The following is a 23,746-nucleotide window of genomic DNA, read 5'->3' on the forward strand; positions in this document are numbered from 1 at the left end:
TCTCCGGCCGTGAAAGCCTTCGACAATACAAAGTTTGTTATTCTGAGCATTTTTTTTTTGCTTAGTTAGGTTTTACGATAGAATCTTTTCTGTTATCTTGTTTCACGATACTTTCTTTTCTCGTCTCGTCTTGCCTCTAATTCCAGCATCTTCCTGGTTTCTTGCGTGTGCAGATTGTATTATGGAATAGCACTTCCAGACTGCAAATCCTCTTTTTTTATTCAAGCGCTCAAATGGTAAAGCCCCCTCCCCATAGTTCTCTCTGCACAACACAGAACGAGCTCGCAACTCTGAATTCAGATTTAGAGGGAAGAGACCTGGCTACATTACTGGTGGTGCCCCCTGACAGGAAGTGAGATGTCCCACCTCCCAGAGGAAACAAGTGGGTTGTTGGGTAGCTTTCTTTGCTCATTTTCCTTTCCGGCTTTTCCCCCCCATGCTGGACCTTTCTCTGGCGTCCCTCTAAAAGACTAGCTGGGAGTGTGAAGATGTGCGTTGAGCATCTCTTTGGCTCTGATGAGGGCCACCTCGGCAGAAACGGACAGGTGAGGGCTTACTCCCACGCCCTCCCAGGTGTCGTCAGCAGAAAGGGTGGATCTGGATGTTGGGATGGTAATATAAAGGTTGGTGCCGTCCACATGATACGTCTGAGGTGGGTGGCAGCCCCCACTGGTCCTTTGCCCAATGATGAAGGCTCTTGCCAGCCTCTTCATGATGAACACAAATTCCTCCGCAGCCCCTGCGGTCACAGAGCTCGTGAGGATGACCAGGCCTTTCTGGGAGCCATATCTTACACCTGCAAGAGAGAGACAGAAAGGTTCTTTCCACCCTGCTGGAGCCACCAGGTAAGAAAATCTATGGAAGAAGGTCAGACCACAAGCCCCCCACCCCAGTCAAACACTGGCCGTTTTCACACGTCTTACCAGCCGTGGAACATCGCGCCAAGCTCCTGGAACGACAGCGTCTTCCTGGCGCGATTTCACACGAGAACGGCAGTTCCAGGAGCTTGGCACGATGTTCCATGGTTGGTAAGCAGTGTGAAAACAGCATCACGCACCTGCTGCTTTTTAAATCTTTCAAAGTGCTGCAAACCCATTGTGTCCTTTGTTTGACAGCCTTGTGTGGCAGGCAATTCTTCCTTCTCAGAGAGCCAAGAAGAAGAGGCTTGGTTGGGGTTACCAATCTCCAGGGGGGGGGCTGGAGATCTCCCAGAATTACAACTGATCTCCAGTTCCCCTGGAGAAAATGGCAGCTTTGGAGGTTGGACTCGATGACATTGTACCCCGCTGAATTCCCTCCCCTCTCCAGGCACCACCCAGGAATTTCCATCTTTGGAATTTCCCAACCCAGAGTTAGAAGAACCCTAGGCTTGAAAAAGGCCAGTGGTTGCTGCTGGGGCTGTAGAAGGGTGTGGGTTTCAGCAGCTGAATTTCAAAACAGTACCCAGGTGATTGGAGTGCATGCACGAGACAGGGATCTCATTCCCCTGGTGGGGGCAGGGGATCTCCTGCTTCCACCCTCCACCCCGCCCCCCCCCCCCGCCACCACTCACCTGGCTGGCGGGGTAGAAGGGCACGGGAACAGGCCTCCTGGGCGCTCTCCTGGGAGTGATGCCATTGCACCATCCAGATGTGGGCACGCACACTTTTCAGCGGGCTGATTCGGGCCCCAAATGGGCTGAACTGGGCCCATTTGAGGCTCAGATTGGACCAATGTAAGGTTGCCAGTCCCCCCGCCCCACCCGCCACCCTCTGCCTCCACTTACCTGGCCAGTGGGGAAGGCGTGCCACCCGGGCGTGCTCCCAGATGGCGCAGCACGCTCCTCCACACTGCAGCCACCTGATTCAGGCCTGTTTCAGCCCAGATTGGGCTGCTGTGGAGCACAGGAGTGCTCCTGTGCTCTGCAGTGGCCCGATCTGGCCCCAAATGGGCCAGATCCAAGCCAAATCAGGCTGCTGCAGAGCGTGGGAGCACTTCTGCACACTGCAGCGGCCTGATCCAGGCTGAATCTGATTCTGATTCAGGCTGATTCTGAATCTGTCTAAATCTGGCCCAATCTGGGTTGATTCTGCCCTCTGCAGAGCACGGGCTTGCTCCCAGGATGGCTGTGTAATGATGTCACTTCCTGGAGCGCACGCATGCTGTGAACGCGTGCACACACCCATCAGCAAGATAAGTGCCAGGCCTTCAACCTCCTGCTGGGGGGTTGAGGGGGCCTGGCAACCCTAGCTGTTTGCAAAGTGCGCGCATGCTCCTGCACCCGTGCAATGACATCACACGGGAGCAGGCCCACGCATGCTTTGCATGGGCAAATGAAGGATGCTGGGGCAAGAAGAAAGGGAAGCACCAGGTCCCCAGCCTCTCGCTGGGACAGTAAGGGAACCTGGCAACTCTAGCTCTAGCATCTAAGCTAAGAGGGGGACTTTGGAATGACCAAAGCAAGGAGGAAGCAGGAAAAGGGGAGAACCAATGGGGCTTTCAAGGAAGAGAAAGTGAAAACAGAGAGTGGGGGGAGAGAAGTGCAAGTACCACTGCAAGTCCTTACTAGTCTCCTGCTTGTCCAATACAATCATAATCACCTTTGAGCTGTGAATGGGTCCAAATGTCACTAGTAGTATTGTTTGGTCTGTTGTATACTTTGTCCAGAAGAATCGGGCGTCCTTCGTCAAAGAAATAGGAGCACAGATTTGCTATTGCAGAAGTTGGGCCCCCTACATTACATCTGCAGAGATAAGAGGGAGGGAGGGGGGATCCAGAGCACGTTAGATTTACATTTTGGATGAAAACAGATAAACATTCCAAATTGTGGTAAGGTCGCCAGCCTCCGAGTGGGGCTGGATATCTCCTGGAATTACAACTGATCTCCAGATGACAGAGATTAGTTCCCCCGGAGAAAATGGCTGCTTTGGAGGGAAGACTCTATAGCATTATACTCCACTGAGGCCCGTCCCTTCCCCAGGCTCCTCCCCAAATCTCCAGGAATTTCCCAACCCACAGTTGGCAACCCTGTCCCCAACACCTGTTACCTGAAATCCTTTTTCAACAGGAGGTGCCAGTGTCAGACCTGGGACCTTCTTCAAGCAAAGGAGATGCTATACCATGGATTGGTGCATTTTTCCCCCCTGCTGCCTGATGCTAATGAAAATATTGGAGGCCTCCCTTTGAGTTATCACACAGTGAGTTTTAGTGGCCCCAAAACAAGACATTTGGGGTGCAGCCCTAAATACATCTGGAGCAGCTTTAGGGGGGTTACAACTGTGGTGCTTGGGATCAATGGCTGGCCAGGAGAGCATTTTCTCATTTTTATTTTGTGTCTCTCTTGTTTCTTTGCTTCCTCCCAATTTATTTGCGTATGAGTTTCTAGATCATTTTTATGTTAAGAAATACTTGAAGTGGTCTACAAAGCAAGATGAACACAATCACATTAAAACCATCAACATAAATAGATTGGTTGTTGTAGATTTTTTTGGGCTGTATGACCGTGGTCTTGCCATTGTAGTTCCTGATGTTTCACCAGCAGCTGTGACTGGCATCTTCAGAGGTGTAGCACCGAAAGACAGAGATCTCTCAGTGTCAATGGGTGGAAAAGATGTGTGGAGAAGTTCTTCTCCACCCATTGACACTGAGAGATCTCTGTCTTTTGGTGCTACACCTCTGAAGATGCCAGTCACAGCTGCTGGTGAAACGTCAGGAACTACAATGCCAAGACCACGGAGATACAGCCCAGAAAATCCACAACAACCATCGTTCTCTGGTCGTGAAAGTCTTCGACAATATAACATAAATAGATTTTGGAGGCAATCCTTCACTGGTGCCTGTGCCTTAGGGATGGATGGAGATCAGAACACTTTTGACAGCGCATATGTAGCCAGTCAGATGCTCACTTGCCCATGTGCCCCTGCTCCGTACTATACAGGCGTCTCCCAAAGATACACATTGCCCTGGGGAAAAGAGCAAGAGTCCAGTCACACCTATAAGACCAACAAAATGTATGGTAGGGTGTGAGCTTCCATGAATCACAGCTCACTTCAGATACCTGAAGATACCTGAAGAAGTGAGCTGTGGCTCATGAAAGCTCACACCCTATCACAAATTTTGCTAGTCTTATAGGTGTGATTGGACTCTTGCTCTTTTTTATTGCTACAGACAGACTAACATGGCTACCCATCTTGATCTATCTGCCCGGGGGATTTGGCCTCATTTGTCTCCATGCTTGAACTTCTTCTTACCACAGAGTTGTGATCCCTCCCGTAAGTGGAAAAGCCATCATGCTATTTTTTGTTATAATGAACACATTAGGCAAAGTTTCCATGTCTGCTGTAAATAACCAAACATTTAACTAGATAGACTTCTTTGGTAATCATTTTTTTTAAAACACACACACACATGTTCATATTTTGGCAGATAAAACTTATGAAGGCCAAAAGAAAAATGGAAATTATGATCGTGAAATGTGGTGCTTTCAGAAATACACTCTTAGTAGCTAAATAAAATGCATTTGGAATATAGTAAACATTTTGAACATAGAATATTGCTTTGTGTAGGCCTTTTTTTCAGCTGGAACGCAGTGGAATGGAATTCCGACACCTCTTGAAAATGGTCACATGGCCTGTGGCCCCGCCCCCTGATCTCCAGATAGAGGGGAGTTGAGATCGCCCTTCATGTCACTGTCTCGAGATCACTGGCCATGTGACCATTTTCACCGAGGGCGATTTAAACTTTAAAAAACTCCCCCCTCGTTCCAGCTGACCCAAAGTGACATCATTGTGCGGTCCTGAGTTCCTCCACTGAGTTCCACCACCTCTTTTCCCAGAAAAAAAGCGCTGGCTTTGTGCATTTGTTGTTGACGTCTACTTACCTCATGTCAATGATCAGGGCATCTGTGTGAATAATCTTCTTCCAGACGTGTTCCACTAGCAGGTCAGAAAGTTGGGATAGGAGTTCACAGTCTCCAAACATATCAAACCGCAGGTAACCAATGTTGTTTTCAAAGACATTTGTGTGGAAAGAAAACTTAACGAAGTCTTCAAACATTTCTGGGGAAGGAATCTGAAACGGGTTCAGCCGGGTCATGATTTTTCAAGGGCAACGTGGGGTGAATGAAATACAAGGTTATTTTCTTTTACTAGTTTTACCAATTATCACCACCTACCCAGGCAGATCTAATCATTTTTATTCCGCTCTCCTTCTAGCTGATTGCTGCAATGAACCTACAGCCAAGGTAGCAAGAAGATTCTGTGCCCTGGCTAGTTTAATCAGACAGACCATTATAACTTTTTTAAAGATCCATTTTATTATATAGTTGCATTTAATCCTTAGACATGTTTAGATTTGGAATTAATGTATTTGTTACATATTACTGTATATGCCTATCTGAACTGTGATCTTGAATCATAATCATAAAACTGAACTGAATTGAGCTGAAATAAAAGGTCCATTCAGAATGGGTTGCTTGTTAGAGAATTTCTATGACCCCTGTTCTAAAAGACCTATGTATGAGCATTTATTGGAGTTGACCTTTCACACAGAAGGCAAAAGTTTTTCCTTGTAAACAGATTCCTTCTGACACTGTGGTTAAGTAAGGTTAGAAAGCCCTATTGCAAGGACAGTATCTCTCTTGTTTTGACTTTGTACTCAAGAATTTAGCTTGAATAAGCTCCTTCTCGGGAAGACACCAAAATTCCTTTGTGTCACCAGACATGGAGCATGTTTATATTCCAGAGAGAGTTTACTATCTTGTCAATCAGGCCTGTATTGGTGCCATATCTCCTGAAGAATTTTATTCTGAGGAATTGTTTGTACCTAGTTTTGTATAACAATTTTATCTCTTTTCTGTAAACAATTAACTTTGGAAAGTATATAAGACTCTCTGCTGTGGCTGATTTTTTATGCATATGTCGGAACATGGCATAGCATCTGGGTTTTATTGTAAATAAAGCTCATTCATTCTTTATGGATCACTGTTTGGTGTCTTAGTTAATTGTGGGTGATAGATGTTGGGAAATATAATCTAAATGCAGAGTACCTTTAATGAATTTTTTCCTTAACATTGCTACCATCCTAACAATCTCATTTACTGGGCAGACAATGGAATTTAAATAAACTCACTGCATTTTCATTTTAAAAAACAATTATGATATGCCACTTTAAAAAACAGCCCCATTCAAAATCTGAATTTTATGCATATATGATAAAGCACACACACAGAACCTTTGAAAGCAGAATTATGACCATTGTCTGACCATATGATGCTAAAGTCTGTTTTGTGTGTAAAAGAAAATAAATGTGGGGGGGACGGACACACACCAGAACTCAGGTTAAACCTTACTAATTATATGGGAGTTTATTGCTCTGGGCTGCCTGTTATATCCAGGGAACAACAAAAGTACCTGCCTTTTTTCCCAGTGGAACTTTCAGGGAGGGAGATTTTCCTATCTGTACTTCAAGTGTGATTTAAATCAGGGAAAGAGAGTTGGAAAAATTATTCAGCAGCTCCTACGTCCCCAGGCAGTTTTAGTGTTCCAGAGAAAGGGCCAGATAAAGAGATCGAAAGCAAGCTGTGCCATGCATCTTCCTGCTCTATGGGCACAAGTGCTGCCCCGACCACCTCTTGTCCTCCGTGGCTTTGCTGCACCGCAAAGATTCCTTGCCTCAGCAGGCTCCAGGACACCAGTGGCCCTCTGGATCCCACCAAGAACTTGCTAGTAAAGGGCCATTTAATCCTGTGCCCAGCGACTCTTCCCCAATCTTTAAAGCAGCTGCGTGGGATGCTAATGAGTTCTAAAAATCAGTCTGTGTTGTGGTTCTAGAGTTAACTGTGCTTATTTCAAAGTAGAGAAGGTTTTGCCGTTTAGAACTTGTGTCCCATAAAAAAACAGAGGTAGTTTATTGGGCCTGCTTCACATCTGCAAACTCCAGAATAGTAAAGAGTCCAGTAGCACCTTTAAGACTAACCAATTTTATTGTAGCATAAGCTTTTGAGAACCACAGCTCTCTTCATCAGATACATCAGATCAGATGCAAGAGAGCTGTGGTTCTCGAAAGCTCATGCTACAATAAAGTTGGTTAGTCTTAAAGCTGCTACTGGACTCTTTACTATTTTGCAACTGCAGACTAACATGACTAACTCCTCTGGATCAAACTCCAGAACGTCACATTTTGAGTGCGGAATCTTAGTTTTCATTTTATGTTCTGATTTCATGCATGTATTGACTTGGGATAGTTCAAAGTCTTCTCTTTGGATGTGTCTGGACTAATTTAATGTGTTCATTTTGCATGAATACCATGCTTTCTGTCTCTCTCACACACAGCTGTTGCATCTTCCAGTTTTAAAGGGGGAAATGCTTTTTGAATTGAGACTTACTACTTTGATGTCTCAGTCACCATTTTTTAAATGTTATTGCGTGAAGACACTATTGCTACTATGCAAAACAGTAAGGAAAAAAACAACAGGATACACAGTGTAATATTAGCAAAATGAACAACCCACTATGAAAACAGGCTAATTAGAACCAAGGTTTAAACAAGCGTTTTATACAAGATCTCCTACACAAACATGCACTCTATCAATTTAAAGGCACGTTAACAAATTACTACAATTAAGTATAAAGTTTTCTCCATCTGATGTTTACAATAGCCACACACAAAACAATAAGTTCCCCATTGATTTTAGGCAAAACTTGCAAATTCCACCTTCAATGTTAAATTGCCTTCAATCTTGAACTTCTGTAGTTAGAACTTTTGTTATAAAGTGCCTTCCGTTCTAACCTGGCATTTTTTAGAACTTCGGTTCTGTTGTCAGTTAACGGGTAGCCCCGGCTACAACAATATCAACAAACTTATTGTTGCCAAAAGGGAAGATCGAAGGTATATGAATTTCAGTTGATATTGTTGTGCCTTTAATAAGTTATTTGTCCTGAATGGAATTGTGGTTTTGATAAAGGATGTAGGAGATATTGTATACAGGGCTTTTTTTCTGGGAAAAGAGATGGTGGAACTCAGTGGGTTACCCTCAGAGAAAATGGTCACATGGCTGGTGGCCCCGCCTCCTGATCTCCAGACAGAGGGGAGTTGAGATTGCCCTCCGCGCCGCTCTAAACTCCCCTCTGTCTGGAGATCAGGGGGCGGGGCCACCAGCCATGTGACTATTTTCAAGAGGTTCCGGAACTCCATTCCCCCGCATTCCCCCTGAAAAAAAGCCCTGATTGTATAAAACACTTTGGTTAAACCTTGTTTCCGATTAGCCTCTTTTCACAGCGGGTTGTTTGGTTTGCTACTACACAAAACAGAACAAACAAGCTGGAAATACACTCAGAATTGGCTGTTTTGTGTTGTTAAACTTGATAAAACTTGATAAAATTGAACTTGATAAAAACCATGAACTACTTAATCATAGGCCAGATCTGACACATTCAGATATTTGGCATTTAATCAAATGCTATCTAAGGATTCGGTGTCATATATTAGACAGATACTCCATCCCCGACGTTCTTCTTAGCCTTTCAGCAAACAACCTAGATCTGCAAAATTGGGTCTATAAGGTGGTGACACTCTGATAGATAGACAGGCGGTCTTGAACTGTTGGTCAGCCTCTTGGTTTAAACTTTTCAAGTGCAATCATTTCAGAGCTTCTTACCTAGTCAGCATTACAAATTACAATCTTAGAGCAGCTTTTACATCCCTACACTCTGAAACAATGCCAACTGCAGTTTTAGGTGGCCGCTACAGTAAAACACCTAAGGATCAGCACTTTTGCCCATGCGGAATATCTGCAATGGAGGACTTACTCCATTATATTCTTAACTGCCTGCTGTACACTCAACTGCCCGCTGTACACTCAACCCAGGACTAAATTCCTTTCTGAGATGCTGTCAGACCTCTGTGCCCACTCGGATTCCAAGAAGGGCCATTTCCACACGGCTTACCTTATTCTGCAAAATAGCAAAATCTCACGCGAAATCTTGCGAGAAGACGCTATTCTCGCGTCTTCTTGTGCGATAACAGCATCTTCTGGTGAGATTTTGCGCGAGATTTCACTATTTTGCAGAATAAGGTGAGCCGTGTGGAAATGGCCAAGACTGTAGTTTTTCTAGCCGATTCTGATGGCAATATTTCTCATAAAATGGTTTTATCCGCCCTGGCTGCAAAAAAAATACGGGCGAATGTAGTTCTTAAGGGATTCAATTAATATCAATTTTTTAGGATTTTTACTGTTTTTATCGATTATGTACTCTTTTATTGTCCTATCTGAATTTGCTAACTGAAAATGGTTTATTGGTTTTATTAGTTTTAAACTTTATTGTTCTATGTCTCATCAATTTTACTTAATCGTATGTTTCTGTTTTTTACACCGCTGTTTGTGATTTGTAATGGCCTATGGCTAAATACAATAAACCTTACTATTACTACTACTTAACCATAGGCTGCAGCCCTAAAGACACTTCCCTGGGAGTAAACACTATTGAATAACATGGGACTTACATCTAAGTAGACATGTTTAGACTTGTTTCCATAGCGTTTTGGGGCTCTCTCTTTTTCTGACAAATGGCAAATGTGCACTCCAATGAAACTTCAGCTACTTCCCACCTACACAACAATCTGCTTTTCAGGTTTCCATCATACTGCAAGCCCCCACCCCTATCCAGCATCTGCCAAAACATTATTTAAAAACAAACTCATTGTTTTAAATTCATTATTTAAAAACAAATAAAAAACAAATTGGGAACCAGTTTGGTGTAGTGGTTAAGAGCGGCAGGACTCTCATCTGGAGAGCCGAGTTTGATTCCCCACTCCTCCACTTGAAGCCAGCTGGGTGGCCTTGGGTCAGTCACAGCTCTCTCAGAGCTCTCTCAGCCCCACCCACCTCACAGGGTGATTATTGTGGGGATAATAATAACACACTTTGTAAACCGCTCTGAGTGGGTGTTAAGTTGTCCTGAAGGGTGGTTTATAAATCAAATGTTATTAGTATATTATTATAAGAGCAGCAGGAATCTAATAGGAAAAACTGGGATTGATTCCTCACTCCTCCGCTTGAAGCCCACCTACCTCACAGGGTGTCTGTTTATGAGGATAATAATGATATTGTCTTTCTAAACTGCTCTGAGTGTGGCTTTAAGTTGTCCTGAAGAGAGGTACAAGCACAAGGTTATATAAGCACAAGCACAAGGTTATTAAATTCTCTACATGAAGCTTAAGTCAAGCCCTCTCCAAGCCTCTGGCCTACTCTGCCCTTTCAAAAACAATCCTGCCGGCCCCCACAGAGCAATGAAAACTTATGGAAAAAACAGAGGTCTGTTTAGGTGGAGAGGGCTGGTATTCTGGCAGTCAAGCTGCCTGCCTGCACTTGAGTGATGGATGTTGGTGGCGATTAATGCGAGAACATCCCGTTTTGTAGAACACAACGGTAATTATCTATTGGCACTATCATCACTTAGAAAAAGAAAATATGAACATAAAACAGGATTTTTTAAAAATGGTGCTGGCCTGCACTGGTTGGAGAGTTTCCTGCCTGGGTGCCACCCAGGAGTCATTTCGTAGAAAAAGAGCTGGAGGAACTCTATAGCATACTTCAGTAGCATACCTTATTAGCATATGCCTTGCCCCTTGCCAGCACTGGAAGTGTGTCATTAGCATAACTGATTTGCATATGCCACACCCCCTGACATCACCTGTAATGGCTGTTTTGGACCCAATCCTGGCCATTCAGGGCCAAAATTAGGCCCAAAATGGCAAAAAGGGGCTGAAAATGGCTGAAAAGGGGCCCAAAATAGGATTGGGCCGCTGCTGAGCAGGAGAGTGATCCATCACCCGTCAGAGGCCCGATCTTGGCCGTTTCAGCCCCAATCCAGGCCAAAACAGGCCTAAAATGGCTGAGAGTCAGGTGGGCGGGGCCACCTGACATGTGACCTCTTTGGGGAAACTGCCGGAACGGCGTTTCTGCGCTTTCCCCCTCAAAATGAGCCCTGGTGCCACCACTCTTTTATCTCTTTGCCTGCCAGTTTAACACCCACCGACATTCTCCTTATTTGGGGTCCGTTGTGTGCATGTGTAGTGGTTAGCGTACTTGAGGAAAAACTCAATGGGTCAATGTTTTAGAGCTACAACTGTGTTCTGTGTGATTTTGGTGCCATTAAGTGCAAAAACAGCTGCCCCAGACCCTTATTTCCTAAGCCCCCTTGAAAAGAACAGTATGTGCATGTACAGCTTCCCAGCCAACCAACCCTCACCATGACACCTTCCCCAAGAAATCTGGAGTCCGTAAACACTGAAGCCCATTGTTGTGTGCGCTCAAAGTAGGTGGGTCAAAGGTATAGAGGGAGGACTGTGCTCTGTGTGATTTTGGTGCTGTTAAGAGCAAAAACAACTGCCCCAGAGAGCCTGAAAGCCCTCATTGCAAAGAATGGAGCCGAAATTCATGACAGATTCAATATCCAGTAAAAGGCCTGCCTTCCCCTTCTGGAAAATAGCAAAGAGTCCAGTAGCACCTTTAAGACTAACCAACTTTAATGTAGCATAAGCTTTCGAGAACCACAGCTCTCTTCATCAGACACAACTTTATTGTAGCATAAGCTTTCGAGAACCAAAGCTCTCTTCGTCAGATGCATCTGATGACGCATCTGGCAAAGAGAACTGTGGTTCTCGAAAGCTTCTGCTACAATATAGTTGGTTCGTCTTAAAGGTACTACTGGATTCTTTACTATTTTGCTACTGCAGACTAACATGGCTAACTCCTCTGGATCTTTCACTTCTGGGATGCAGGTCCAGATAAACACAGTCTCTGCTCTGCCACCTTCATGACCTGACCCTAATGTTCCCTGATTAGAGTCCAAAGAGATTGGCCACTTGCCCTGACAGATGGCTTGCAGAGGTCTGGCCTATCTGGTACACTTTTATTCCACCCTTTCCCCCAAGGAGCTCAGGTCAGCACATATCCTCGAAACAAACCTAGGAAGTAGGTTAGCTTGAGAGAGAGTAGATGGCTCAAGTTCGCCCAGGCTGCTTCCATGCAGAAATAATTCTCCGCGCAAGTTGTCATTGCTACTGCAAATGCCGAGGCAATTGCAGTGGCAACAGAATGTCCGCACAGCCGTTTCCCCTGAATGTTCCTTCCCTCTGCTCCCTCTCCTACCATTTCCCTGCTTCACTGGATTTTTTGTTTTAAAAATTGGGAATTGCCAGGTAGCTTTGTAATGTAATGATCTAGTTGCTTTGAATTCCCGGATTTAATTTTTAAGAGTATCCTCTAGCCCATGCACCTTTCCTTTTATCAATGTGCAATGAAAAGGGCTAAAGATGTAATTTTTTTAAAGCTAGGAACTAGAAGACTGTTACAGTATTGCAGAGGAGTTAGCCGTGTTAGTCTGTAGTTGCAAAATAGTAAAGAATCCAGTAGCACCTTTAAGACTAACCAACTTACTTGTAGCATAAGCTTTCGAGAAACACGTCTCTCTTGGTCAAATGCTTGCATCTGTTTTGTTACAGTGTTGTTGTGCTAGTGATCAATCGGTTTCTGATTTATTTGTTTTTACTCTAATTATACCCCACTTTTTTTTTGTTAAACAAAAAAGTCAGAAAAAGCGCTGCAGTTTGTGTCCGTGTGTGGAGCGGGGAGGAATGGCGGTCACAAGGCCTGAGATAAGGAACTCCAGGGCGGGTGGGACTTACAAAATGCACACTTTCGTGCCTGCATAGCCTACAAGAACACTTTGTTTTCAGTCTTTCGAGACACATCACACCAAACAGCTTTGGGAACAAGGGTAAACGATCAAAGTGGAAACCCACGACTAAGGGATGCAGTCAGTCAGGTTCTGAAGTTCAAGTGTATTAAAGTGGTGCAGTGCAATAAATAAATAACAATACTGTTATAGGCATATGAAGTCACAATATACAGTAAACAACTTGAAGTTGGCCAATACAGAATTATTCAATGGTGCAATGAAGTTCATATCAGAGTTCATAACAGAGATGAAACGTAGATAGCAAACCAGAGAAGCCGTGAGGACCCCTCGTTCCTGTTCAAGGTAAGCTCTTTATTGGATGTATTCTTCTCATTTTCTTTCAACAGGTGGAACAAGGAGATGGAACACTCTGCAGCACCGAGACCCGACAAGGAACCGGTCATCAACAACGCTTGTTTCCAGACTGCATCACGGGCCAACAGACCTCCTCACCAAACATCTCTGAAAACACTGCTGCTGCTTACAGACTTAAGCGGCAGTCCGTCACACCTCTCTTAATTGGCGGTGCGCCACTTTAATACACTTGAACTTCAGAACCTGACTGACTGTATCCCTTAGTCGTGGGCTTCCACTTTGATCATTTAGGCTGTTGCTAAGGGTGCTTCTTTTTTTTGTTTGATACTGAGCCTCCAGGGGGTGGCTGGAGATCTCCCAGAATTACAGTTGATCTTCAGGCCACAGAGATCCGTTCCCCTGGAGAAAATGGCTGCTTTGGAGGGTGGACTCTATGGAATTATACCCTGCTGAGTTCCTTCCCCTCCCCAAATCCTGCCCCCCTGCAGGCTCCACTCTCAAAATCTCCAGGAATTTCTCAAGTTGGAGCTGGCAATTTCTGTTAAAAAATAAAGCAGAGCTTGGTTGGGCTCAGAATGTTGCTGTGAGGGAAGGAAGGGCTCTTGCCTCCCTCCCCCACTCCGTTTTCTCATGCCTAAATAGTGTGTGTCTCTGTTTGGGGAGTTATTTCCCTGATTTTCTGCTGCTGACATGAAAAATGTAGTGATGGGGGGGGGGAATCATAGAATCATAGGTTGGAAGAGACCTCTAGGGTCATCTAGTCCAACCCCTGCACAATTCAGGAAATTCACAACTCCCTCCCCTCTCCACAACCCCAGTGAACCCTGCTCCATGCCCAGAAGATGGCAAAACACTTCTAGGATCCCTAGCCAAACTGGCCTGGGAAAAATTGCTTCCTGACCCCAATTGGCATTACCCAGGGTGGGTAAGAAGAGGCCACGAGAACTAAGCACTGATGTAACCCTTCCTGCCCTCCCTCTCATGATCTTCCCAGGTTCACAGAATCAGCATTGCTGTCAGATGGCCATCTAGCCTCTGCTTAAAATCCTCCAAAGAAGGAGAGCCCACCACATCCCAGTGGAAGCCTGTTCCACTGACGGCTCTAACTGTCAGGAAGTTCTTCCGAATGTTTAGCCGAAAACTCTTTTGATTTCATTTCAACCCATTGGTTCTGGTCTGACCTTCTGGAGCAATGGAAAACAACTCCGCGCCATCCTCTATATGACAGCCCTTCAGGTACTTGAAGATGGTTTCCCAGATGTCTGGGAAAGTAGGTAGGAATCTTCCCTTTCTGCACTTGCCAATCTCCCCCCACACACAAAGGAACGCAAACTCTGCACCTTGGGGCATTACTTGAGGTCTGAAAGCCACGAGTTGGAGTTTGGGATCTGAATGCAGATCTTAGCCCTAGCCAGGCAATGGGACCAGAGCGCAGAGGCCCAGTTTCACTGCAGTGCCCAGCATCTCCTGAGACCCCCTTCTGAAAGGACTCGACATTTGGTGACCCCCCCCCCCCCGAAATGGAATTCCATGCTTTTTCTCTCAAACACAAAATGCAAGGACCTCACATCAGGTAATACTGAACAAGTCCTTTTGTTTTATTTTTCACATTTAGGATTTCTAAACATACGGCATTATTGAGCCACAAGCTGTGTTTTGTGGTTTGGGTTGCCAGTTTTGACTTTGCAAATTCCTGGCATTTGAAAGGGGTGGGTAGGCAGTGGTTAGGCAGGATGGAGGCTGGAGAGGGGAGAGAGCGCAGCAGAGATGTGATGCCGTAGAGTTCACCCGCCAAAGCTGCCAGTTTCTCCAGGTGAGCCAACTTCTGCAGTCTGTTGTAATTCTGGGAGAACTCCAGGCACCACCTGGAGGTTGGCAACTATTTTTGGCCCTTTCACACCTTCTGCACTGCCATAAGTGCTGCCCTTCCCCTTCCCCTTGTTCCAGCTTCCTACAAGATGGTTGCTGTGACCCACTTTGGGGGTCCTGACACGCTGTTTGAGAACACTAGCATAGCTTGTGCCCTGAGTTGCTAGTTTTCTAGAGGCAGGAATCCTTGGTCAGGGGTGTGGAACCATCTGTGAGCCTTTAATTGACCTCCATTGAATAGCAAATTTGTAGGAACATTTCTCCAAAGAGAAAGGAGGGAAATGTACGGCAAAACAACTTTAGACATCCCCTTCTTGTTCTTTTGTCCTTACTAGCTTACAACAATGGGCCAAGCTACACTTGACGAATGACACTTGAACGGCAAGTGGATTGAGTGGAGGGCAAGTGAACAGGGAGAAATACACTTGCCGTTCAAGTGTCATTCGTCATGTGTAGCTTGGCCCAATGAGATTGTCTTCAGTATAAACTGATTGGGTAGTCTGAAGCAAATGATTTATCTCTTGAATAATTTGTCAAAACAGGACAGAGTTCTGGTGGATCGTCTTCAGAGGATTTTTAAAATCCAGCCAGAAAATGAAGGAAGACTGGGATCATGTGGAAACGGCAAGGGGAAGCTGGGAACACAGCGTCCACAAACAGCGACAGCAGGGCATTTTGAAAGCTCCTTAAGGCCATGTGTCTATTGCATTTATCCGTTCCAGGAAGGATGGGGGGGGGTGGTGAGGGTGGAATCTGCAGAATTTCTGGCCACGTTGCACATCCAGGGTGCGCTGCCTTTAACTGGCCAGCCAGGTCTTTTCCTCTGGCTCGCATCCCCACTTGGATTGCAGGGTCAAAACCCAAAGCAGGCCTTTAATTCACATGAGCAGGTCTCATTTTGAGGGGGAACGCGCAGGAACACAGTTCCAGCTGTTCTCCAAAGAGGTCACATGTCAGGTGGCCCCGCCCACCTGACTTTCAGCCAGTTGGGGCCCGTTTCGTCCTGGATTGGGGCCGAAACAGCCTGGATTGGATCAGTGCCAGGTGGGGGAACCCTCCCCTGCCTGGCAGTGACCCAATCTGGGCCGTTTCAGCCCCAAACCAGGCCCCAGAGGGCCCAAAATGGCCACTCGGGCATTGAGGGCCCCTTTTTGCCATTTTGAGCCCAATTTGAATGTCCAGGATTGGGTCCAAAACAGCCAGGTTAGGTGATGTCAGGGGTGTGGCATATGCAAATCAGTTATGCTAATGACACACTTCTGATGATGTCAGGGGTGTGGCATATGCAAATCAGTTATGCTAATGACACACTTCTGGTGATGTCAGGGGTGTGGCATATGCAAATCATTTATGCTAATGACACACTTCTGGGGATGTCAAGGGGTGTGGCATATGCTAATGAGTTGTGCTAATGAGTTCCTCCAGCTCTTTTTCTATGAAGTGACCCCTGCACATGAGTAAGATGCAAAATATTGGGCTGTAAAAATGTCTTTGTGGAGAAGTTGGTCAATGGCATATTAATCGCATCCACTGGGCAGCACAATGGGAGATTTGTGTTTTCAGGAGGTGGCAAACTTAAGACTCGGACTTTTGCCCTACCTGCATCCTGTCCTGATCTTTGCATCAAACAAGATTTGAGTCCAGTAGCACCTTAAAGATCAACAAGATTTCCAAGATACAAGCTTTTGAGAGTCAAAGCTCTAGGTATCTAATGAAGGGAGCTTTGACTCTCAAAGGTCATAGATCCAGAGGAGTTAGCTGTGTTAGTCTGTAGTTGCAAAATAGTAAAAAGTCCAGTAGCACCTTTAAGACCAACCAACTTTATTGAGGTATAAGTTTTTGAGAACCACAGCTCTCTTTGTCAGATGCATCTGACGAAGAGGGTTGTGGTTCTCGCTAGCTTCCTGGAAGTTGCTAAGAATCACGCTACAAGCAACAATGGCCACAGGTCCGTCCTTAGCAGCATTTGTAGTTCTTTGAAAGTTACGGCTTGGCATTTGGCCCTACAGCCCCAGGTGCTCTTCTCTCCCCTCTCCACCATTGCTGTTTCAGTACTTGAAAAGCTGTGTAGAAGGGAGAAACAAGGCAAGTGTTCCCGCTAATGTGAGCACGTGCGCAATCGCTCACAGATTCTGACACCTCTGCTCACAGCTTCTCAGATGTAGCTCACAGATACTAACCCTCAGGCGGCCCCGCCCTCCCACTCAGCCAGCATCTGCAGGTGGGCCCTATAGGGATGGAGCAGGGATGGAGCCTCATCCCACTTCTCTCCTCCCTTCCTGGCCGTGGCTGGTTTGGCCCCCAGGGAGGTGCCAGAGAGCGCCTCCAGCCACTGCTGGCTCTCTAGCTGGGGAACAGAGCAGAGCTGAGTGATCGGGTCTGGCCTGACCCATGCAGCCTGTAATCGCTAGGATCCCCTCAGCCCCAGAGAGCAGAGGAGGGGAGGTAGCGCCTCAGCCACCACCATGGTGAAGGTGTCATTTAACTTGGCCTTGGCGCAGAAGGAGGCTGAAGAAGTAAGCACTGACTCACAAAAGCTCATCTTGAAATAAACGTGCTAGTCTTTAAGGTGCCGTTGCGTGTCTGCTTTATTTTGTAGCAACAGACTAATACAACTATCCCTTTGTAATCAGCATGGACATATCCATTTTTATACAGAAGTATACTCTGATTTTTGTGGTCCTTTCGCCTAATGGCTTTTTTTGTTAAATTGTTTTGATTGTAATTTTTTTTTTAAAAGGAGGTGCACTCAAAACTTTAATGAACGTTGTTGTTTTGGCTCACAAAGTAGATTTTTAGCTCACAACACTGCAAAGCTTAGAGGGAACATTGCGGGGTCACCACACCTCGCTCATGGTCTGGATCAGGCCTTGCAGCCATTTCAAAAGAACTGCAAATACTTCTAAAATGGCGTTGAGGGCCACAGGGTAGACCTCTGGCTGCTGCCATTTGTAGTTTGTCTTTGTCAGGACTTACCTGCATGGGTACGCTCCCAGGAATGCGTTCCTTTTGATGCTCGGGGATGTGGGCTATCTTCACGTGCGCATCTCTGGTAAGAGCCTGCAGGTCAGCTGCCACGGCCTCCGCAAGGTCTGCCTCACTGTTGATCTTTCTGTAGACGTCTCTATGGGCACGGCCAGCAAGCTTTGTGGCCACTTCGGCCCCACGGTCGGCAAAGGCATAGTTGTCGCCGACCAGTTTGCCCACCACCTGCAGAACGTGGGGCAGCTTGGCACGCAAGGCGATGATGTTCTGAGCGGCAGCCAGAGCTTCTGATGCTTGGGTGGTGACGTGCGGCTCCATCCCAGACAAGCTCCACACTTTGCCGGTGAATGGACTGAGCACCACCTGGCTGGGGATGGAGGCGTACAGGGGGCTGCTGCCCAGGCGGTAAATCCCTGCCGAGAGGGAGCCGCCCAAAGTGGGCTCCCCTATGACGGTGGCCCGCTGGAGGTCCTTCATCGAGCGGGTGAAGATCTCAGCAGCCGAGCCGCTCACGTGGCTAATGAGAACGAAGACATCCTTCGCTGTGCCGTAACGCTTGCCAGACACCTGGGGCGAGGTCCACACTTCCGTACTGCGAGAAGTGCTCCGGTCAAAGACGGTGTAAAGATGCAGCTGGGGCTCAGCATTGAAGAAATAGGAGCAAAAGATCGGCACGGCACTGGAGTAGCTGCCCGTGTTGTAGCGCATGTCGACAATCATGGCCGAGGTGCCCACCAGCTTCTCCCAAACCATGTGCAGGAGCTGCGGTCCGACAGCCCTCAGCGTCTCTGCCTCGGCCATCATGTCAAAGCGCAAGTACCCCACGTTGCCTGACAGCACGTCCGCTTTGAAGAGCGCCTCGATGATGTAACTTAGTTCCTCGGGGTCAGGAGTCTTGTAAGGCGGCTGGTCCTCTGGGGAAGGTTCCACGTGGCTGTGGAAAATGTGTAGCTGGTGATCTCCGGAGGCCTCTTGGAGGTCGCCGGTCAACTGAGAAGCCAGTGTCTCAAAATCCACCGCAGTGTAATACCCGCCTTGAGCCAACTTCGCGATGAGCACGCCACCGACTCGCCTGGCCATTTCTGGGATGGCATAGTGAGCCTCAAGCAATTGCCCAACCCCCTCCACAAGTGCCCCCATGCTCTTGTGGAACTCCAGCACATCCTTGGCTTTCTCAAGTGCCTCTTCCGCCAGCACAATGGCATCGGGCACTACCCCACCACCAAGCCAGCACTCCCCGTGGTTGTCAATGAAGGAGATGATGGGCACATTGATGAAAAGGCCACAGCCTGACCCCTTGCCTGGCTGCATGATGCAAAATGTGTGCGTGTGAGTCAAGCTGCCTGCCGTGATCTCACCAACCAGGGTGGCGCGGCCAAGGGACTGCATAAGGTAGGCAAATTCCTCAGCGGATGTCGCTGTGTGGTGGCTGGTGAGTAGGTAGACGCTACGCTGTGTGCCGTAGGGTTTGCCTAACAGTCCAAGCTGGCTGTTGTAGTCCTGGGTGTGATTTGTGCGCCTATCGTAGGTTGTGAAGAGGCGCACAGGGCCTGCGGAGGGGTCTTGGAAGTAGGAAAGCAAAATTGGCACGGCGCTTGAGGACGGGCCTCCAGGATTGTAGCGCAGGTCCACAATCAAGTTGTCCGTGGATTGCAGTGGCTCCCAGACTCGGCGCAAAATGTAAGGCCCTAGCTTGCCCAGCACTGAAGCATCAGCAAACTCATCAAAGCGCATGTAGCCTACGTTGCCCGGTAGCACCGACACTTTGAAGACAGTGTCTACCAGCGCTTGCAGAAACGACTCGTCATCGGGCAAGTCGGTGGCCAGGGCAGCCCGATACTCAGCTGGCACAGTGACAGCCTCCCCTGAAGGGGCGACCCTCAGCAAGAGGCGTGGGTCTTCCGACACGGCCTGCAACTCAGCGTTGAGCTTGGAAGCCAGGTCTGTTGCGGACAGGACGGAAGAGTGGTCAAAAGTGGCGAGGCGCTGCAATAGTGAGGGCACCCGGTCGACCATAGAGTAGTTGTTCCGCAGGATGTTAATCAGGTGGTCGATGCTGCTCGGGATAGCTTTGCGCAGCGCAAGTATGGCCAGGGCTTCTTCTAGCGCTTGTTCCGCTGAAGTTGCAACGTCGGGCACCACCCCACTACCTTCCCAGGTTTGCCCACTACCGCTCAAGGGACTCACAGAACGAGACACGGGAACTGTCATGTAGAAGTGGGAAGCCCCAACCGGCAACTTCCGGATGTCCAAGGAGCCCCCTGCGGACCTTTCTCCCACTAATATGGCCCGTTGCATGTGTTTGAGGATGTCGGCCACGGCTTCAGCAACCCCCGTGGTGTATCGGCTTATCAGCAAAACGACATCTTTGTCCTTGCCGTACCGTGCACCTAGCACTTTTGGCAAGGTCCAGATTTCGGTGGTGCTGTTGGAGGGCCGGTTGTATACCGTATCCACATGCAACACTTGGTCATCGTTGTGTAAGTAAGAGATCATGAACGGGATGCCCGAGACCTTCCCTCCGGTGGTGTGACGTAAATCTAGCACCAAAGCTGAAGTCTCCATCAGGGTCTTCCATACCTTTTCAACGAGGAAGGCGCCTATCTGCTGTACCGTCTCCTGCCCAATGATGTAGTCAACCCTTAAGTAGCCCACGTTGCCGTCCAGGACCTCAGACCTCACTGCATGTTGGATGAGATCTAGGAGCTGCTCCAATGTTGGAGAAACTTCCGTTTCTTGCTTGGGGGCAACTGGTGTCCAAGGCTCGTAAGAGATCACCAGCCGTGGGTCATTCAGGGCACCCTGCACCCCGGCGGTCAGAACAGTTGCCAGAAGCGTGGGATCAGAGATGTCCAAGATCTCACCATTTTTAATGGCTTGTTCGATAGCTTCTTGCATCCCCACCAGGTTTTCAGGAAAGCAGTAATTATCCAGCAGAAGCTTGGCCATGTCTAGCACCAGTGTAGGCTGGAAGACCTCCTCGGTACGGGAGCTGTGGAACACCAGGGCTAGCAAGAGCAGCAGATGACATCGTCTCGCCATTTTCATTCCAGCCAGGAAAGCGCAAAACGAAATGCACTGTGAAAGAAATCCAACTTCCTTGCGGACCGAGACGAGCTTAGCTTCCCGCTGACCCTCTCCTGCTGTCTGTGAATCAGTGCTGAATTATCAGCACAGAATATCACTTTAATCCAACCCTAACCTTTCAATCTGACTCTAACCCCTTAATCTAATTAAACTCGAGGGCATCTGCTGGAGGTTCATTCTGCATTGTGACAACCCTCTTATGAAACATTCCTGGACCTCAGCAAGAGAAGGGGAGAAGAAGACCACGTTGAGAGGACATTTGGCTATGTTCATGGGAAAGCCGATGCCTTCCCATATGATCTGGTGCTGCCCGCTGCACACTGGATCAGATTTCATTGCACACTTAATGGTTGTAACAAATCACTGACTCAGAGATGCAGTGGAGACAGAGCCAGCGATTCATAACGTTATGACCACTTTTTAAATGTGCATGTTAAATGTGCAAGGATATAATGGCCAGTCTCTTATTTATGAAATATCCCCTTATAAGTATACTGAGACAGCAAGCAAATTAATGTATGAAATATATAAAGCTTGAAGTGTCCAAATCCAGACTCACCCTCACTTTGCCTCCTTTCTGTTCATTCAGTAACTCAGGGGCTTAGGAAATGCATGATCAAGAGACTAGGCAGAGGCTTAGGGGCTGGCTGGCACTGAGACAAACAGACACTACCATTGTACAGACACAAAAGCGGGCAAGGGGAGCATATGCCAGCTGACCATGATCAGCAGAGTATGCAAAATTATCCCTGGGCAGTTTCTTTTCCCTTTGCAAATTTGGTGCGTGCCAGTTTGGTGTACTGGTTAAGAGCGGCAGGAATCTAATCTGAAGAGCCAGGTTTGATTCTCCACTCTTCCGCTTGAAGCCAGCTGGGTGGCCTTGGGCCAGTCACAGCTTCTAGGAGCTCTCTCAGCCCCACCCACCTCACAGGGCGATTGTTGTGGGGATAATAATCACATTGACTTTGTAAACCACTCTGAATGTGGCGTTAAGTTGTCCTGAAGAGTGGTATATAAATAGAATATTATAATGTTATTATAAACAGAATTGCTCCCTTCTAAGCCCATTGATTTCAGTTGGTTTAGAAATGTGTCTTAAGGTTTGGGGTGTTTGGGGGGGGGGGGGCGCGTAGTCCTGTTGGTTTGCAGGAGAATAGCAAGATTCAGTCCAGTAGCACCTTAAAGGCCAACAAGTTTTCCAGGATATTAGCTTCTGAGAGTCAATGCTCCCTTCATCAGATATGGTTCTCAAAAGTTTATACCCTGAAAATCTTGCTGGTTTTCAAGATTCTAGTGGACTTGAATGTTACTGTACAGCTTAGGGTTGCATGTAGGCCTCCCCCCTGAATTTCATTTGCATTTGAGAGTCTGGAGATCTCGAACACATCCTATTCGTCATGTGTCCCATTGTTTGGAAGAAAACCATGCCTCCATTAATTACCGCACGCTGCTGACCGTGAATGTTTGCATCAGACCGGAACGCCTACTTCTGCCTCACCAGAATGTAGCTAAATCTGAGGTGACTTTAATCTCCATAATTTGTAGGTAATTAGGATTTACTAGTAATACTGCCGCAGAACATATGGTGTTGGCTGGCCATGCTTCAAGCCGAGAGAAATTAAACGCCACAGCCTGAAATAGAATGTGTGCATTTGCAGGGACTTTCTTGGACGTCTATATCTGAGATTCAATTGCGTTCCTAAGGATTAGGAAAAGGTTTCTTTCCCAAAGGGCCACCAAAAAGGCTTTATCTGTTTTAAAGCTACCTGCTCACTCAGTGAGATGTTCACATAATTTCAGTGAGGGTAAAATTTTAGTGTCTGATAGGTTAGTAGAGTTACAGTCAGAGAATTATTCATACATTTGCCAGCACAGGGTGGTGAATCTAATGACAGAGAAATGAATATTGAGCTGACATTTATAGCTGGTGATGATAATGACAAAAATGGTAAACATAATTTAATAAGTGCCAGATAATTTCAGGGGCTACAAACATTAAAGACCAGTGAAAGAAACTGGAAAGATCGGCTCATCTGGTATAATATGATATTTTTAATAAGCTTAGTAAGGATCAATGTTAAAGACTTAGGGCTGTCTCAGAGAGTCTCTCTACACAAGACATCGGACACGTATTCTTTGCGTGTCGGGAGATGCAATGTTAGCTGGGAAGTGTAGTTTTAAAAGAAAGAGCCGGTGGAGATCACTCCAGAGGGGATGGATTCTCTCACAGCCCTCCACTGCCTCTGGCATGGCAGACTGTCTCTCCTTCCAGAGCCTTTACCCTGCCGAGGCTCGATTAATACAAAGTTTTAAACAGTGAGGAAAGCAGGGCAAAGGCTTTGGAAGGAGAGACCGTCTGGCACACTAGAGGCAGAGGACGGCTATGAGAGAATCCGTCCCATCTGGAGCAATCTCTGCTGGCTCTGTCTTTTAAAACTATGCTTCTTGGCTAACATTGTGTCTCCTGGCACTTGACAAACTTGCACCCAGGTGTCTCGTGCAGAGAGACTACGAGAGGATGTTATTTCCTGGGGGCAGTCATGTATCTGGGTACACAATACTGTGTCCAACAGCTGTAATCACCTGTGAGCTGACAGTCCAATCAGTTTGCCCGTCCACTATCCACCTGAAATGGCTGTCCATTAGCTTTGCGACCATGCAGTAGCTGTGGTGGTGGAGTTTTATTTCCTTGTAGTGCCATTGTTTCATTTCCTTGCTTTGTGAAGGATTTATTGCATTGACACATTCGGTGAGATTATTGTAACCAGGTT

At 46.9% G+C, this 23,746-nt stretch overlaps 1 protein-coding gene across 1 annotated transcript; it reads right to left on the bottom strand.

Moving 5' to 3' along the window:
• Positions 1–470: 470 nt before the first annotated feature.
• On the bottom strand, positions 471–20,936 carry RBP3 (retinol binding protein 3). Its single transcript, XM_054984179.1, has 4 exons — positions 17,880–20,936; positions 4,859–5,049; positions 2,580–2,722; positions 471–796 (listed from the first exon to the last, which is right to left on the bottom strand). Exons 1-4 carry the CDS (start codon positions 20,934–20,936, stop codon positions 471–473), a joined length of 3,717 nt encoding a protein of 1,238 aa, XP_054840154.1.
• Positions 20,937–23,746: the final 2,810 nt, after the last annotated feature.

Source organism: Eublepharis macularius, chromosome 6, assembly GCF_028583425.1.
Source record: "Eublepharis macularius isolate TG4126 chromosome 6, MPM_Emac_v1.0, whole genome shotgun sequence".
NCBI lineage: Eukaryota > Metazoa > Chordata > Lepidosauria > Squamata > Eublepharidae > Eublepharis > Eublepharis macularius.